Genomic DNA, 19319 nt, shown 5'->3' with positions numbered 1-19319 from the left:
CTTTAGAGGCAGTTGAGTCTTACATGTGCCAACTGCTGATACATGCCACTATCTCAGGTCACCAGTATGTGGAGTCCTGCTGCTTTTCCCTTTCGCGTGCAAGGGCTCAGAGATGATGGAACACGTCCGCTGGCTGCAGTAAAAGTCTGGTGCCCTTGACGGCATTTGGTAAACTGCGAAGTTCTGCTCACGCAAGGCCAGATCAATACAACCATTATCAAAGGGACATAAACAGAATAAAAAGCTGTCTCTGTTTTATGATGTAACCATGGCAATAGCAGAAAGCCCAAGTGTAGAAAAGCGGGTTGGCCAGCTAAGCAGGGTATGCGGCAGATAACGTGTCTGTAGTCTTCAAGTCACAGGAAAGGAATTTTCAATTCCTGCGGAGATTTAATTCTGCAGTGAATTCCCCATTTTGGGAAAATGAAAAACTCCAGGGATTTCCCAACACAAGAGAAATGCTGAGAAGGTCTGCCCCAGAGGTGTCCGCATTTCTGTGGTGGGCAAACTGATTCCTGTACACGTTAAGTCCATTGGGATCTTTCAGAATTAAAGGAGCTGGATATAAAATAATGAATGACATCATGATTTTCACTACAGTAAACCATTTTATAAACCTCACATGTAAGGCATTCTTATGTACAGAAAAGGAGCGCACACAACACACACCTGCAGATAGGGCCCACATTAAGCAAGAGTCTCTAATCCAATCAGCTTGAAAATTAGCAGTGTTATTTTTTCGGCAGTGTTATTAGTTGTGTAAATGCACTGTAATTAAGAATTCTGTGTATCCCAGCTACAGAGTTAATTTGAAGCTTGAAACAGCCCTAAAGTAACCCCACATACCCTGAAAAATAATAAGCAGGGTACATGTGGAGACTAAAAAGCTATAGAACATGGATCCTTTACAGCACTGCTCCCCAAGTTTCTAAGCAGATGTCCCACACCATCTCTGCAAACCTTCCATGTGTTGTGTACATCTTAACTGAACCATCGTCTGCATTGCCCCAGCTAGTCTTTTGTGCTGAGTCCACCCCGCCCACACACACACATACACACAGACAAACACTTTATGAAATGCTGGGGTCTATCTTGATCACATGAGCCTTCCTCTCCTTTCTTTGGTGAGAAGTTCAATGGTTAACAGGCTTGACATTTTCAGTTTCATCGTTGGCATCTGGGTAGTACTCACAGAAATGAATGAGACAGTTTGCATCTCAGAGTGACTGGTTCAGGCTCTCTGCAAACTCAGGCAGACATATCTGCGTTGATTATGCTCGCGTCACATTTTGAAGGTTTTCTTCATACCATAACACCTAAGGAATTGCTTTTTAAAAAAAAATGGAAGCTGAGACTCTGAGGAACAACTGAGAGGTCTGGTCACTCTCCTGGCTAGTCCTTCACAACCCCCGGAGAGGCATATCCTGCACTTTGGGAAACATTGCTGTATAGACAGGAATCTGGAGGATTTAGCAAAGTAATCACCAAATGATCTCTTTTAGTAAATGCAATAATTATGAGGACATTGGCTGGCAAGCTGATTTCCTCAGGAGAGTCTGATACGTACCTGGTAAAAAGTAACAACTTCACATTCCTAGCCCGACTCTAAAGTTTGTTGCAGAGAATGACCTAAAGCAGTGAGGCTTCCTTCAGTGCCTCAAGGTGCGTGAAGCTGTGTTTGTTTCAAAGGATACACGTGCAGATAAGTCTGCCTTAGTAATAACATATTTCTGCATCTTCAAGACTGATGCTCTGAAAAATGACCAAGGATCAACGTTTCTGAGATTTCACATTAGGTGTAAGTAACATGGTTCATTTCAATTAAAGAATCAACCTGAACCTTTGACCAAAATTCAAACACAACCAAACAGTTTCCTAAAGTCTGAAGTATTAAAATGAACTTTTTAAAAATTGATTTTCACGTTTGGGATTATTTGCTCTTCCTAGCTTTGCCAGTTACTGGCAATAATACTGGGGAAAAATACAATTATAAGGGCTAGTCACATGGCATTTCCAGCCCAATTTTGGAGAGGAAAGGGGTTCTGAACATGGTTTAGAGAAGCACCCCAACTTCTGAGTGTTCATTTGTTATGAACCTCAGCCTTTTGAGGGTCCTTGGACAGCCATTCTCCCCAGTGGTCCAGTTGCTAGAAATGAGCACTTTCTTTTGTGAAGCCTGCACCGGTGTTATTTCCACTCAGGCAAACTACTTTAGATGAAATTCAGTGGCCTGTTGTACGTAGGAAGGCAAATTAGGTGAACTTAATGGTCCCTTCTGGTCCTAAAATCTATTAATCTGCAAGTGTCAGTGCTCCTGCAAAAGATGTCAGATGGGAGCCATAGAAAAAGAGCCAGTAAACTATTATAAAAATTATTAGAACTATTGCTAAATTTTATGTTGCAAAATCACTATATTAAGATATATTTGCTAACAACAGGAACATTAAACTTCCATCTAATTAACACATTTCCCTTAATATGATTTTACTAACGGTATCTTAGGGATATAATAAGCAGATCCTAAGAAACTGGTAATACCTACCATCTGGAAAAATGCAAGCTCTGATGCTAACTTGACTCTGGCTTGAAAGAGTTACAAAGTTAATACAGTTTTCCTGTCTGAGAATCCTTTGCAAAGGAGTTCTGCATATAGGGGTCCTCTGGGTTTTGATATGGTTTCTAACGTTTACTAGTGTAATGGAAGAGAGTCAGCAGAAAAGCTTTAACAAGAAGTGAAATTAAGTCTTGTTCCAATGCGGGTTAGAACACACTATGAATAGGTCACATATATCATGAAAAACAGCCATGAAATATATGAACTTTCAGCCATCCAGAGACTGATTCATGATTCAAATAACCAATCTCTCTCACATAATAGCTCTTAGGGAACATTATAGACACAGACCCCATTCAACAGCTTAAACTGGGCTCTCGATCAAGAAAACGTATGCAAAACTGCAGGGCTGCCACACACAAAGTCAAAGTAATATTCCTACCAGGTCTTCTGCGTTAAGCTGTTTCCGGGGCCTTGAAGTTTAAAAGCTCAGATTTCAGAAATACTCGGAAAGTAGCTTTGTTTTATTAAAATGCTCAGAGGGGAGTTTTCTAATGAGAAGTAAGACTAAGGTCCTGACAACTTGTGGTCATTAAGGAAATCGATGGCACTTTTCAAAAGAGCAGGGGTCTTATTTGCTCAGTGTCCTGGCCAAATTCCAATGCAAGTAACTATATTCTAACTGCCTAAAACATGCCCCCTCCATGTTCAATCAGAAACAAGCGTCACCATTCCCTGTGCTACTCTGTGTACTGTTAATCAGCTGCTTTCTTCTGGCTGCACTGGCCCCCGCACATACAGGGCCAAATAGTGGACAATGCAGCAACAGGAGTGTAGGCTGCAAGTGGGCTGTATGTAACAAGCTGTGGAAAACCTGATCTGTAGGGTCGTCTGTGACGTCTATAATGGAGAGGAGCAAGGAAGCATGACCATCGACACGGTGTGCATCTTTCTATGCATACTTATATATGGCCACAGAGCAACAGCCCCTATCACACAAGAATTATTCCTACTCTTTGCAGGAAGGGAATTTATGAGGGACCTGTGGGTTGGGCTGAGCTGGTCCCAGCCACACAACGATGCTGCATTTGTAGAATATTACGGTCTTGCTGGGGGAACATCCTGCCTGCATCCTGCCATATGCCTGAGTTTGGTTCATTGTTTGGTAAATCTGCAATTTTCATTTTTTCGATCAAAAGCCAAAATATTTTGACCAATGTTTTCTGCGGGTGTGTTTGTTTGTTTGTTTGTTTTGTCAAAACATTTTTTTGACTAAAAAACTTTTGAGAAAAAATGTTGACCAGCTCTACTGTTAATCCAACGTACTATTTCTTTCCAAGGGGAACACGGCATCCCTAGTTGACAGCAGCCAGATCTACCAAAGCCTTCTCCTCAGGCCCGTTGTTACCCTACCAGCCAACAGATGCTCAGCTAACTCTAAGCTACGGGCAGCACAAAAAGGAGCCTGAGGGAAGGATACTGGGGTTTAGGTGCTAACATCTCAATTCTCTGTTCTGCTGCAAACTTCTTGTGTGCCCTGGGACTAGTCTCTCTATGCCTCAATTCGACACCTGTAGAATTAGCATAATAGTGCTTCCCTCTTTCATGGGGTGTGGAGAGCTGCTCAGATACTATAGCCATGTAGTACCTAAGACAGAGGTGTGGCATGTATGCCGGCCACTGGATCCTCCCCAAATGCTGAGGTGATCCTCCAGCCCGCCTCTTTTCCAGCTACTGCACCAGAGAGCCGGACGCTTGGTGTTATCAGAACTGCTGCAGTGTTCCCCACACTGGCTGGGTAAGCCTGTGTTATAGCAAAGCTAATACCTTGTACCACAGAACGAGCACAATGCAGCCATACCAGGGCCAAGCATTTGGCCGCATGGTTCTAATTTATCTTCCAACACAAACAGCTCCTTTGTTTAAAAAAAAACCTTAAAGTGACTTTGCTGGTTACATTGCTCCCATATCTCTTCATTTGCAAGTACAATCCCAACCAGAACAGAGTTCTGAACAGGGTACACGTTCCCTGTGCTACTCAGTGGGGCTGAGAACAAATCAAAACGGATGGGCTCATCTCGGACAGTTTCACTCGCCCTCCTCCCCCACTTCATTTATTAACATTCAAAACAGTTTGAGTAGGAGTGCAGATTAGTTTTTGAGCTCTGCTATGAAATATGCTCCACTTTGCTGCTATGATACATAAGGGTTTGGCAAATCTGAGTGTGTGTGGTGGAAATATGGAGCAGAAAACAATTGCTTTCAGACATTCAAATGTTAGATTCAATAATACCCCTTGCAGGCTCGTAGTGTAGGAAGCTTAAGTGTGCAATTTTGACACAAAAATCCTGCAAAGTCTATTATTATACTTTATGTGTCAACCGTACAGTATCGCATTGATGATAATACTAATAACATCATTTTAGGATACGAGTGGAAGTGGAGCCTATAAGACTGACACAATTTGCTGACCTGCCAAAAGGAAAATTTATGTCAAACTCCAGCACAATGTGTGCAACAGGGAGATGAGCTGTGTTTTTCTTATTGAGTTGTCTGGAGAGGAACATAGCACTGCCGAGTGGGGTGACAGTGGGAAATCATTAAAACAATGTTGTCATTGCAGATAGCTTTGTGCTGCAGGATATGAAAGCAGGTTTCAAACAAAGATCACCTGACTCCTAGTGAAGTGACCCATGTATCCGCTGGACCACACTGCCTGGCCCCCAAATAAGCCTTTTCCCTTTATCACCAGTGATACTGGAAAATATGGATCCAGATTTCCACCCTGCAATATTTCATTGAGACCTGGGGTGAGCACGTGTCCATGATGCACAAGAAAGGCTGGGTTTGTTTTTATAGGGCCACCACAGAGTTGTTTTCACAATTTGAACATTGTATCAGCAGACTTGTCCAGGATCAGGAGGCCACTGTAAAATATTCTTCCACTTTTAGGGTGGGCAAAACATTAGTCCTATAACCCTTGATGGCAACCCCTTTAGATGCTATCACCTGAAGCCAGGCTGGGAGAAAGGGAGTTGAATGACAATTAAACAGCCCGCAACTGAGCCAAGCAGATCTCATGAGTGACCAAAGCATTATCAGAAGCATAGGGGATGTCAGAGCATGAAAGGTAAGCAACACTCACACTGGTCAGGGGCCAAAAGGGCCATAAATAGCTGGAGCCGCAAAGAGACGGTCTTGCAAAGGGGAAGATAGTAGAATTCTGAGGAACAGGGTCTATACGAATATGTCTACACTGCATTGGAAACCCAGGCTCAGACTCAGGTTTGAGCTCAAAGCCCCCTATCGTCCACTCAAATCTTTCTGAATCAGGTCAGCAAGCACTCAGGATCTGGGTCCTAGAACCCACCGTCTGGGGTGGGGGGAGTCCGAATCCCACTGTGGCAGCCGTATAATTTTATACTGCAGATACAGTTCAAGCAGCACGCCCAAGCCAGAAGGGCTGCACAGTGCAGTATGGGCCTGTTAGCACAGTTGCGAGACCCGGCTCCAGTAATTGTAAACCCAGGTATACAATGCAATGGGGATGCTCAAGAATGGGCTTAGAAACACTGAGTCCACCAGAATGGGTCCCAAGGACCCAAAGTTATGATGCTGTGCAGTCAGACCCTAAAAGAGGAATGAGGAGGGGCATGGAGAAGAGGGAACATTTGGGGAATGCCTACACTGCAATAAAACCCCGGTGGCTGGACCGAGTCAGCTGACACTAGAGCAAATCGTTTAGGAAAGCATCCGATCTCGACTGAAAAATGGCTAGTGACAGAGAATCCACCAGAAGCCTTGGTAAATTGTTCCCATGGTTAATTACTCTCACGGTTAAAAATGTACATCTGATTTCCACTCTGAATGTATCTAGCCATTCTTTCTCCCAAATACAGTTCCGGCGTCTCTCACCACATTGCAGACCTCCAGTACAGTTCTGACATCGCTCACCATGCCTCACTCCAGCCCTTTAGCCAGGGTGCTTCTCTGTCGTGTTTCCTTCCTAGATATAGTTCCTGCTCTTGTCCCTGGGGACATCAGCAGGATCACCCTCCTTCATCTCTCTCTGGCTTTGACTCTCTGGCCTGGGGAAGTTTAAAGATGACCCCCACCCACAATTGCCTTCCTACCCCTGAAGGAAAGGAGCAGTGAGTTCTCTAATGAGCACTGGAGCCTGATCGGGCCCATGTCATTTAAGGTGCCAGCTCTCCTGCTACATTACCGTATAAACACGAACTCTGGAGTCTATGGTTCTTGGCTGCTATGCTGGATATACAAAATATTTTCTTCTAACTTATTTTGAACCCCAGTTAAACATACTCTCTTTATGGGGGACTGGATGGCTTGGGAAACTGCAAATGGCTAGGAAGCATGTAATCTCCAGGTCACGTCCTTTGATACAATCACTAGTGACCCTAAATCATTATCATTCAATTACTCCTTAATGGCCTGCGGGAAACGAGAGGACATTCCCAGTTCAGTCTGTGGTGGATGGGTGTTCACACCTCAAAGCCCAAAAACACTTGCTTAAGAGGCCAAGGACCGAGCAAACTAGCCACACGCCTAAGCATCGGGAGAACTATTAAGCATGCTCAAAAACTTTGCTGCATCAGGCCAGGGTGCTCTGCACCTTGCAGGATCAAAACCTGAATGGGCTGTTGTGACGATGCGGTTCTGGAGGGACCCAACTGAGAGTGCCAAATCAGGACCAATTGCTCAAACAGGGCAGTCACAGCCCTAGGCTGGGGTTTTTCCACCTCTAAGGCAAACCAAACCAGCCAGACAAAAAGGACTTTGGTCTCACCCCACTGGCTAACCACAAGTCACACAAGCAATTTTCCTTAGACACTCCAGTTTCCCAGTATCACCACCAGTGCACTCGTCCTGGGGATAAATGGTTATGAAAACCAACACCCCAATAAAAGAAGAAGGTTCTCTTGATCCCAAAGGACCAAGCCCCAGACCCAGGTCAATATACACATCAGATCTTACCCACAAATCACGCTGTTGCCAATCCTTTAGAATCTAAAATCTAAAGGTTTATTTACAAAGGGAAAAAGGTAGAAATGAGAGGTAGAATTGGTTAAATGGAATCAATTACATACAGTAATGGCAAAGTTCTTAGTTCAGGCTTGCAGCAGTGATGGAGTAAACTGCAGGTTCAAATCAAGTCTCTGGAGTACATCCCCCACTGGGATGGGTCCTCAGTCCTTTGTGCAGAGCTTCAGCTTGTAGCAAAGTCCCTCCAGAGGTAAGAAGCAGGATCAAAGACCAGATGGAGATGATGCATCAACCTTATATAGGCTTTTCCAGGTGTAAGAACCTCTTTGTTCCCACTGTGGAAAATTACAGCAAAATGGAGTCTGGAGTCACATGGGCCAGTCCCTGCATACTTCGCTGAGTCATAAGGCGTACCTGCCTTCTGTCCATGGGTCAGCTGTGTAGCTGATGGTCCTTAATGGGCCATCAAGCAGGCTAAGCAGAGCTAACACCAACTTGTCTGGGATATCACCCAGAAGCACATCACCAACTTGAAATACAGACAGTATAGAGCCAATATACATAACTTCAACTAAAAATGATACATGCACACAGACAGCATAATCATAACCAGCAACCCATAACCTGGTCTTAGACACCTTATATGACCCCCTTTACCTAAGATTTGGTGCCACTACAGGACCTTGGTTGCAACCCATGTTCTATATGGTCCCAATTTATATCAATAACGTCACAGCTGTGGAGCTCCAACTCCCCTCCCACCGCCAGCAGTGGTCTCTGAGGCAGTGTTGAGGCATGCAGGCAGGGCAGCGGGCAGAAGCTACTGCCGCTTCCCACATGTACCTGTTCTGGCTTCGTAACTGCCACTCCAGCCCCTTTCCTGAGGAATCAATCCACACACTTAAAAATCATCTCAGGTGGCCTGTGGAGCATTAATTCAGCCCTTTTGTGCGTCTGCATTCGGATACAGACTTCAGTTACAGGAGCACAGACTATGTTTTGCCTCATTCAATACTCATGATGGATGGTGTTCATTGAAGAAGCAGCTATTCGATATTTTGTTTTAGTCTCATTGTTCAGCGTGTGGCCCTAGGCTTTATTGCAAACCATTCATACCCTGCTTTGATGACAGATTTCTTAATTTCCTCCTGAGCTTTTATAGGATGCTCATCACTACGGTAACTGAGAGCTCCACAAACAGATATGTTGGGATTATTCCCATTTTACAGATTGGGAACTGAAGCACAGAGGGATTAATGTCAAAAGCGTCCAGTCATTTGGAGTGCCCAATTTGAGATGCTTAGTACTTGATTTTTTCATAGTACTTAGCATTATATAGCACCTTGTAAATTCAACGCACGGCTCCTATTCTTTTCAGTTGCAGCTGAGAGTGGTCCTCTACAAAATGAGGAACACAAAATTAGGGTATGCCTACATTGCACAAAAACAAGCAAGCAAACAAGCCAACAATCCATGACCGTGAGTTTCAGAACCTGGGTCAACTGACTTGGTTCATGGGCAGGGCCGGCTCCAGACCCCAGTGTGCTAAGTGCGTGCTTGGGGCGGCACGCCGCGGGGGGCGCGCTGCCTGTCGCCGGGAGGGCGGCAGGCGGCTCCGGTGGACCTCCCGCAGACGTGCCTGCGGAGGGTCCGCTGGTCCCGCGGCTCCGGTGGTGCATCCGCAGGTCCACCGGAGCCGCGGGACCAGCGGACCCTCCGCAGGCACGTCTGCGGGAGGTCCACCGGAGCCGTGGGACCAGCGGACCCTCCGCAGGCACATCTGCGGGAGGTCCACCGGAGCCGCGGGACCAGCGACCACCAGAATGCCCCTCACGGTGTGCCGCCGTGCTTGGGGCGGCGAAATTGCTAGAGCCGCCGCTGTTCATGGGGGCTGTGTTACAGGGCTAAAAATAGCAATGTAGATGTTCCCACTTAGGTTGAAGCCTGGGCTCTGAAACCCAGAAAGGGGTTTCCGTCCTGTGGCATCATATTGACACCAACTTGGATTGGAACCTTTCAATCCCTAGCACAGACCTCTGTGACTTGAGCTAAGGGAATAACTGATAGCAGTAGTAAGTTGTCATCCTCTATGTGGTCCAGCACTAGAGGGCTGCTTTGCCAGTGGGTTTCACAACCATATGTTGACAGCATAGGAATGGGGAAACTCACTGGGTTCCATGCTGGGTTCTGGAGAGCAGTATTCTTTAGTGGTCGCAGACCCGGCTGCTCCTGTTTTTCACCAGCTGACCCCATTTGCCCCAGGCCCATCCCTGTTCTGTCTCTGCCTCCCCCGCCCATTCCAACTATTTGTCACCATCTCATTTGTAATGGGTTGTTACCCCAGGTGTGCAGTCTGGGAGCTGTGGGAACCACTGCGCCCCTCTAAGACACACAGCTGGATTGGGGACACAGCCAGCCTCACCCAGGCCCTGTTATCACTCAACACGACAGCCTGTGGCACCCAAACTGGGCTACCTGAGTGTAAACAGCAGACCCCAGCCAGCTTCCAGCTCCCCAGGCATGCATCCCCTTCTGCAGTATAAACCCAAAAATAGATTGTCTTGCACTGCACAGGGATCGGTACAGTGTAAGCTCATTAAGATGTCTGCCCCTCCCTCAATGTGGAGAGGAATATGCACACTTGCGGTAACCAAGCTGAGATTTCCCCCAGACACTTCAGTTAAAGGCACTCTGGTTTATGTTAAAATATAAAACAAGGTTAGTAACTACAAAAAGATAGACTTTAAGTGATTATAAGGGATAGCAAACAGATCAACGCAGATTACCTCATAAATAAACAAAAACGCAAGCTAAGCTGAGCATACTAGAAGGATAGGATTTGAATTAACAATCTCTCACCCTGACTGATGAGACAAGCAGGCTGGCAGATTGTCAAGGCACTTGCTATGCAGCTTTGGCTCCACACCCCCATTCCGAGTCCTTTTCTTTTGGAGCGTCTCTCACGTGTTGAGTTGTGAGGGAGTGAAGAACAGATGAGGTACTTTCTTCACTGTGCCGGGGAATTCTGGGACTTTTCTAATAAACTAATCCCACAAAGGACTATTCATGTACAGAAAGCTGAGGCAGAGTTATTGGGGAACTACAGGAGAAAGGGGGAAACTGAGGCAGGCTCACTGATCATGCCATGGCCTGCCACAGGAGTGCACTCCACCATATCAGATGCAGGACCACCATATCAGATATGGTGGAAAATGCAGGCAGGCAATCAGAACATAAGAACGGCCGTACTGGGTCAGTCCAAAGGTCCATCTAGCCCAGTATCTGTCTACCGACAGTGGCCAATGCCACATGCCTCCCAGAAGGAGTGAACCTAACAGGCAATGATCAAGTGATCTCTCTCCTGCCATCCATCTCCATCCTCTGACAAACAGAGGCTAGGGACACCATTCCTTACCCATCCTGGCTAATAGCCATTTATGGACTTAGCCACCATGAATTTATCCAGTCCCCTTTTAAACATTGTTATAGTCCTAGCCTTCACAACCTCCTCAGGTAAGGAGTTCCACAAGTTGACTGTGCACTGCGTGAAGAAGAACTTCCTTTTATTTGTTCTAAACCTGCTGCCCATCAATTTCATTTGGTGACCCCTAGTTCTTGTATTATGGGAATAAGTAAATAACTTTTCTTTATCCACTTTCTCCACATCACTCATGATTTTATATACTGCTATCATATCCCCCCTTAGTCTCCTCTTTTCCAAGCTGAAGAGTCCCAGCCTCTTTAATCTTTCCTCAATCAGCCCCTGGGAAGAGGGAAATCAAGGCAGAGAGTTACCTGCAGGGCTGTCTCTGAGGCCCTCAGGGATAGCTCTGGAGGTGGCCATCCTATTACAAGGAACTACAGTAAATGGTTAAATACCCTTGGATTGGATTATGCCAAACTCACTGTAGCTATGGCAGAGTGTGTGTGTGTATGCACGCGTAAGTCTCAGAGAGAGAGAGAGAGCTAAAACTGCTTCACTTATTCCCATGTCACTCGCCCCTACATACAGAGTGAACTTTTTCAAAGGAAACAGCTTATCTTCCAGACTGCAGAAGAAGAAAAATCCTCCTAAATTGCAATATTTAAAAAGCGGCTTTATGTTGTTATGGCAGCTAATTTTCCTTAAATGATTTAAGGAAATGAATACATGTAAAGGGGCTGCACCAAGCTGTTACAGGATAGCAACATTAAGCTGGACTTCCTTCGCTTTAAACAATCCAATCTCTTATGGGCAGTTCCCCATGACCGATCTTGGAAGTGGCACATTTTTATGCTTGAGAGCGTGTGGGGTGGGAGGGATTAGGGTAGTTTTCTAATGCATTTTGCATTTTATTTCAGTTCATTTTCTTCTGTTTTTTGTTTTGTTGTATTGAGAAGGAGAGGAAGCAGGAGGGTTAACACTATCTTACATGTTCATTCCCAGATCAGTTACCATTTGACAAGAATAGGAAAGAGACACGGATCTGTTTTGTCTTTCTGTCCATCTGGGTATCCAGACATTTAACATGTGCTCCTCACCATAGCACCTGAGAGTGAAATTTACACCTGGGCAATACTTAAGACTAAGCGATTCAGAAGCTTTGTGCTGGACGTCTGCTTAGGGAGGGCGTCGGCCTGAATGTGTACCAATAAAATTAATCAATGCTATAGCGGAAAGGCCCACGTGTGGTCTCATTTCCTCCCTCTGAGGCAACTCTTCCCTCCTTCTCTTCTTCCCAGCCCCTTGCTTATTGTCAGCTCATGCAAATATTAAACTGGCTCAGAGGGACTAGCGGTAAAGCACTTGCCCAGGAAAAGAGCAGTCCCATAGCATATCATTTAGTGCTAGAAGACAGTTTGGCTCTGAGAGCTGCTGCTGCTGCTGAGCATTGGCAGCCCCGAATGAGGTCAGAACTCCTCAGGGTGAGGCCCAAGCTAAAGAAATATTTTTATCCAAAGGCAAATTTCATTTTACTGCTACTGACCTCCGCTAGTAACACAACTGATACGGATACTATCTAGTGAGCTCTCTCCACACTGCTTCCCCGTTAGACTCAAGGACCACTTTATCCCTGGGAGAAACAGTCTTCTCTGATGATGCAGCTTGCAAGCCCTCTGCACCAGGTTGGAAGAGAGTCTGGTTGCTCTTTGGGGTGGAAAAAGAGAGGGAGAATAGACCCTGCCTGGGCAGCTTCTTCCTTTATTATTATTCTTTTTGATTTGTGCTGCTGCAGCAGCTAGGAGCCTCCCATCACAGTCTAGAACCTGGTTGTGCTAGGTACTGCACAAACACAGAATTCAAAGGTGGAGCCCGCCTCAAAAAGCTCACAATTTAAATAAGTTCTTCTTGCAGTGGAATTCCACTCCAGAGTACTTACCTTACCCTGAAGCCACTCCTCTACGGACGTTGTTGTTATAGGCTATTTTGGGCATGGGGTGCACTGGCAAGCCATGGGGTTAGAGGGAGAAGCTAGCACTAGGACTAACTACCCAGGAGTAGCAGTGCCTCTGTCTCGTGAGGTGCCAAGCCATGCCATTGTACACACACACACACACACACACACACACAAAAAAACCTCAGTTTATGTGAAAGAAACACTCCTAATCAGCAAAATGGAAAGCATAATCATCAAATTAATATCAAGAATTCCACACAGCAAAACAATGTCTATAAAATCCCCTCATATTTCCCAGAGAGTGCCTAGAATCATTTCTTTTTTCCCCAGCCCGTCTCCATCTTTGTTCAGTGGTTTTTCCTCAGGTTGCGTGTTCAATAATCCTTCTCCACTTGGATGTCAAACATTCAATAACTGTCTGCCTTCCTCCTCCTCCTCTTCCCCACATTCCCTGCAATGCATCTCCTCTGATTAGCAGAGATTTCACTTCACAAACATCTCAGCTTCTCTGACCGAGCCTGTGTGTGTGTGTTTATGGAATATTTACAAATATTATTTCCCTCCTGCCCATACGCTACATAGCAACGCCTACCAGACCTCTGGATTAACATCAGTACCACTTGGTAATTCAATTTCAGGGGCCTGCTGTTTTGAATCCAGCTCAAGACATTAAGAGAGCTGCTCAATTGAATATGGGCCCTGCGTTTGGCACTATTCCATATATAATCTGTGCTGAACTTATTTTCACTTGCTCTCTCCACTCGAACGTTCCCGATGACAAACAACACTTAAAATGTTCCCTGACGACATGCAGCAGAGGTGGTATTTGCTTGGTTCCCTCTTTGAAGGTTTGCCAGGATCTGTCCAAGTCAGAATTGCCAGCTGCCTGCAGCAGCCTGCAGGCTCTGCCTATGCAATGCAATGCAATGCTGTACCTTGGGGAAGATGCTTTTCCAGTGTAAATGTCCCCACTCACCGGATTGTTGTACATCTGAATGATGAGCTGTTTTACTCCATGCAGCGTGGGATGAGCCCAGGGAGACGGATCCACCCAGTGCCGGTTTAAATCAAACCCCATCAAGGAGCACCTGTACAAACACACAAAATAGCCATCAGTATGGTCTTCAACTTATACCCATGTCAGACAGAATTAGGTGGAAGTCCTTCTGGTTGGTACACAGCCCCTCACAAAAAACAAGGCAAGTTCTCTCCAGAGCAGTAGGAGAGATCAAGCGGTGACCTGTCATGACCTGGTTGGCAGGATTTCTGTAACAGCACCTTTGGTGACTCACATTTAAGCTTCTTACCCTTCATATCATTGTTCCCTCAACCTCCGTTTCAGCCAGCTTTGTCCTTTTCCACTTCACCTCCCCAATGTGACCAATGACCGTCTCAACAGTCCATTCGCCCACCTAGCCCATGACTGTCTGCCCGCGTTCTTCCACGAACCAGCTATGTCTTCAAGGTTGCGCCTAAGCTGACCCACCATGCTCCTAAGTTCATCCTCAGTGAAGCCCTTGTTCAGGAAAGTCCTTAAGCACATGGAAGTCAATGGACATTAAGAGGGTGCTTGAGTGCTTCATGGAATAGGGATGGACGAAAAGAAAGCCCAACCCTATTTACTTTATCATGCCATGAACTAGCCCTTACTGAGCAGATCAACCATGTAATCTTATTAATGTGAGATCATACATGCTACTTCTAACTCCTCTTCTCTCCCTGCTGACTCGTATTCCTCTTGGTACTTCATGGTCTAATTTCGAGTCTGATACTGTCCCCCTTACTCATGTTGAGTTATATCTTCCTCTCAAAAAGTCCCTCTACAGTCATCCAGACTACTGGCAGAGTGAGGTACTTCTGAACACAAGGAGGGGACGCAGAATGAGCCCCACAGGTTATAAACTCTTCAGGGCAGGGGTCACGTCTGCTGTCCACTTCAGGTGTCATCTACTCCACTTTTGGGCATCAAGTGCAACAAATAATTGTCCCCTTGGCAGAGCAAGATCTGACCAGGGGATATGGTTCAGCAATGCAGGAATCACACTGATCGTCAACAGAAACAATAACAGACAACCCCAGGCAAAGATACAATTTTTCCTATATATAAAACTAAACAATACAATCAAACTTGCTACTAAGCCCTAAAGCTTCTTGAGACGTAAAGAGCTTTCGTTGATCCCCAAACTATTGTGTGAAGGCCTGTGCTATCTTAATCTTTTAAATACACCTATGCAAACAATAGAGATTTGCTCTAGTAATGTCGTTTAACAAAAATCTTAAGAATCTAGGAGTTACGACTTTACATGTAATAGGCAAAAATGAAAGGAAAATACCCAACATCCTAAATGCTGAGCCAAAGCACAGGCTTGGATAGAAACACAAAATGCACAACTTAGAAGAGTAAAGTGTGGGGTTGAAACTACAAAATTAAATTAAAACACTGGAACTGGTCAGAAACCTTCCAACAGAACAGAGTTCTTCAAGAATGTATCGATTCTGTCAAAATTTATGACAGACCAGGCAAGCAGCCAATCAATTGGCAGGTGGGTTCTCCTGGCTCCAGCTTCCCACCTCTCAGGCACTCCATCAGGGCAGGGCTTGTGGGAAGGCAGCAGAATGATTGCTCCCAGGTGGTCACCTGGGAAGTCAGGAGCAGGGCCGGCTCCAGTGTTTCTGCCGCCCCAAGCAGCAAAAAAAAAAAAAAAAAAAAAAGCCAATCAGCGGCTCTCCGATGGCAACTCAATCGTGCTGCTCCATTCTTTGGCGGAAGTTCAGTGGTGAGTCCTTCACTCCCTCTCTTCCTCGATGGCAGCTCAAAGAGGAAGAGAGGGACTGAGGGACCTGCTGCCGAAGACCCGGACGGGCTGCCCCAATAGAGGACAGAGTGCCGCCCCTTTGTATTAGCCGCTCCAAACACCTGCTTCCTTAGCTGGTGCCTGGAGCCGGCCCTGGTCAGGAGGCCAGTTCCCCTGGTTACTCAGGAAGTCAGGTAGCTGGTTCCCCACCTGGCCAGTTCCCCAGGCTGCCCACCTAAAGGTCAGGTGGATGGCTGGGCAACCTGACCATTTTGTCACCTTGGCAGCCGGGGAGCCAGGCAGCCTGCTCTTCTCCAAAACAAAACACATTTGTTTCATTTCACATGGAACAAAAAAAAAAAAAAATCTTTGATTTTTTGCAGAACAGAAAACCCCATTCCTGCTCAGCTCCTTTCACAATGCCTGCTTCTGACCTCACTGGCACTGGTATCAGGAGTATCGCCACTGAAAAGTAAATGGTGTAGGACTGGTAAGAGCTCAGAATCATGCTAACCGCCTTTTTGTTTTGCAGACTTAGAAACCTTCATGCTCACAATGAATTTTCTTGCTGTTTGGCAAACCACGCTACAACACAGCATGCTGACTCCACAGGACGTCTTTTGTAGGAGCTCAGTGCCAGAAATCATACCTCCTGCATGACTAGACCAGCTCATTTACATTTAAACATATTTTAAAGTAGTAACATCACAGAAAACAAACAATTTTTTATTCCACCCTGTTCATTTTCCGTGGTCATCTGACCAGGCTATAGAGCACAAAAAACCCCAAACAACAAAGTGCAAACAGGAACTGCAAATTGGTGTTTGCTCAGCAATTGTTAGTTACATAACTCATCCAACCAAGGAACAGAAACAATTATGCATAATTTCTGTAACTAAACAACACAGGGCAAATTTCCTATGAATCATTCTTTATGATGAATTTCAGGATCTATATTATGCAACAAATAAATGTGAGAATTTTGCACCAACATTTCAGAAACAAAAACTAGAAGCACATGTTGACAAGTTATTCAGTTGGGATGATCCTCCCAACATTACTTAATATGATCCCAGACTAATTTCTGAATATCATTTAGTCAGTCTATGATATCGCTGTATCTCACCTCTATTGAAGCAACAGTTAATTTACTCTTTGATATGGGCATTAGTATGTCTTTCCAGTTTTGTAGCAGTGTTCAGTTTTCTTTTTACTTTTTTTCAAATCTTTTTTTCTTATTTACCTACAGACTAATTTGCATTCATAGTGTTTTCTTTATTCGTCTCTTGCACACTTGTGCCATCTCTACGGAAACAAAGTTGTTTTCCGTGGCACTTCAGATTTGATTATTGATCTTATTTCAGGTAAAACAGTCTCCCAAAACTCATGCATAACCGGACATGGCCAAAGCATATGGTGAGAGCTTCCTGCATGACTTTTATAGATCCATACTCAATGGGGACCACACGCTGAAAGAAATCTTTTCTGAACCCCTTTTTTGGCCTTCAAAAAACCTTCTCAACCTCTCCAAGCTCAACATCAGAAGCAAGCTCCCCACAGACCCGGACACACCAACTTAACAGATCCAGACCCTGCCAGAACAACAGATGCAAAACCCGTAGACATATTTCCACTGCTACGATGATCAACACCCCACCCCAATAATACACCTTTCAAGATCCATGGGTCCAGCACATGTTTATCACACAGTGTGGTGTATCTCATCCAGTGCACTAAATACCCCAATAACAAATATGTGGGCGAAACTAATCGCTACACTATCAAAGGAACTCACTGAAAAATGATGAGACAAATACACCATTATCACCTGCTGGTGAACACTTTTCACAAAAAGTGATCACTCTGATTTGAGCAGGGGGGTGGACTAGGTAACCCCCTGAGGTCTCTTCCAACCCTAATCTTCTGTGATTCTATATCTGACCTATTAGTCCTCATCTTCAAAGGAAATCAGCACAGTATCTTCAAAAAGGTGAGCGGGGGAGTTTAAATTCATAACTTTGCTATACACTGAAAATCATGGACTGAACAGAGACACTGGAATTATGGTTTCTACAACAATCTATAAACCCATTAATTTCCCTCCTCTGCCCCAGGTCCCTCCTCCCACCCCCCCGAATGATCAGAGAGGTGTTAACAGGTCCCTTCACCTTGAATGGTCCCTTGAAATATGCGTTAACTCCTTATGCTAAACAATCTGTTCCACCTTGTATTTAGCTGTGACACTCTGAGTGTGTTTCCCACACCTGAAGGAGAGCTCTGTGTAAACTCGAAAGCTTGTCTCTCTGTCACCAACAGAAGTTGGTCCAATAAAAGAGATTCCCTCACCCGCCTTCTCTCTCTTTTACTGATCCTACATTCATGACACTCTTTTACTCTCAGGTAATGCAGTTTCTCGTGTGTCCAATATATCCTCTGCGACAGCTTCAGCTGGGTAGTTTGCCATTTGCATCTTGCATTCCTTTGTAAATTTCCTCTCCACAGCCTAGACCAATTTTTTTCCCAAGTATATGTTGCTTGGTGCTTCCATTAGTTAACTGGCTGACTGATGTCTCAGGTACTCCAAGCATAACTGAGAAATACTACTACTACTACCACCTACCTCTTATACAGTGCTTTTCATCAGCAGACCTCAAAGCACTTTACAAAGGAGGATAGTATCATTATCCCCTCTGTACAGGTAGGGAAAGTGAGGCAGAGGAGGTGGAGTGACTTGCTGAAGGTCACCCAGGGAACAGAACTGAGGTCTCCTAAGTTCTAGATCATTGTTCTATCCACTAGCCCACACTGCTTCAAAACCCCAACCCTACAATGGGAAAAGAACCGCGTTCCACTGCACCATACTGTACTTTGAAGATTTAGGGCCAGATATTTCATCCTTTACTCTCACTGGTGAGTACTATGATGAGTGCCATTGGGTTCAGTGCCAACTACTCATGTGAGTCCTCACCAGTGTCACATAGAGCTCCACAATCTGGCCCATAAAGATTGCAAGATCGTGGGTGGTATATTATACAGCAGTGGTGTGTTTATATTGTACAGGAAATAAACTAAAACATTCAGTACAAAACCAACCCTAAAGAGAGAGGGAAACTGAGAAAAGCGGAGGGAGAAAAGTTACATTTGAAGATGAGCTTTGAAATGAGACCTGGGGCGGAGCAATACAGAAGGATACACCGGATTGAGAGAGCTGCCTCGCATTCAAAAAACAGGGAGGCTGCAGGAAGGATGGAAAATTCAGGTAAGTGAAGGGAGAGGTGAAGGAAGTAGAGAGAAACAAGCTCTATGAGAGGGGTTGGAGCAAACCAATGAAAGGTTTTAAAAACAAAGTGGGTAATTTTGAACTAGAGACTCAAATGGATTGGGCTGTTGGTGCAGGTGATTCAGAATTAAGGTGGAGGTGGTTGCATGTTTTGGTGTGTCTAAAGGAGGAAAGCAGCATTCTGTCTTTGCCACCGGATCCTGCTGATCATTCACAATGGGAAATCCCAACCTCCTTTTATGACACCACTTTCACCTCCATGGAAACCAACCATGTCTTTATGAACTTTCTGAGCAATCAGCAATTAC

General features: G+C 45.1%; 1 protein-coding gene across 2 annotated transcripts in view; it reads right to left on the bottom strand.

The window, feature by feature from the left end:
• LOC120371080 (BEN domain-containing protein 5) overlaps window positions 1-19319 on the bottom strand; it is a 1353498-nt gene that overhangs the window by 206590 nt on the left and 1127589 nt on the right. For both annotated transcript variants that reach the window (XM_039486580.1, XM_039486581.1), the window contains one exon: window positions 13913-14024. In XM_039486580.1, the coding sequence (XP_039342514.1) occupies window positions 13913-14024 (112 nt within the window). The remainder of the gene's footprint in view (window positions 1-13912; window positions 14025-19319) is intronic.

This window comes from Mauremys reevesii, linkage group 8, assembly GCF_016161935.1.
Source record: "Mauremys reevesii isolate NIE-2019 linkage group 8, ASM1616193v1, whole genome shotgun sequence".
NCBI classification, from domain to species: Eukaryota; Metazoa; Chordata; order Testudines; family Geoemydidae; genus Mauremys; species Mauremys reevesii.
This window is presented reverse-complemented; position numbering and strand designations above follow the sequence as displayed.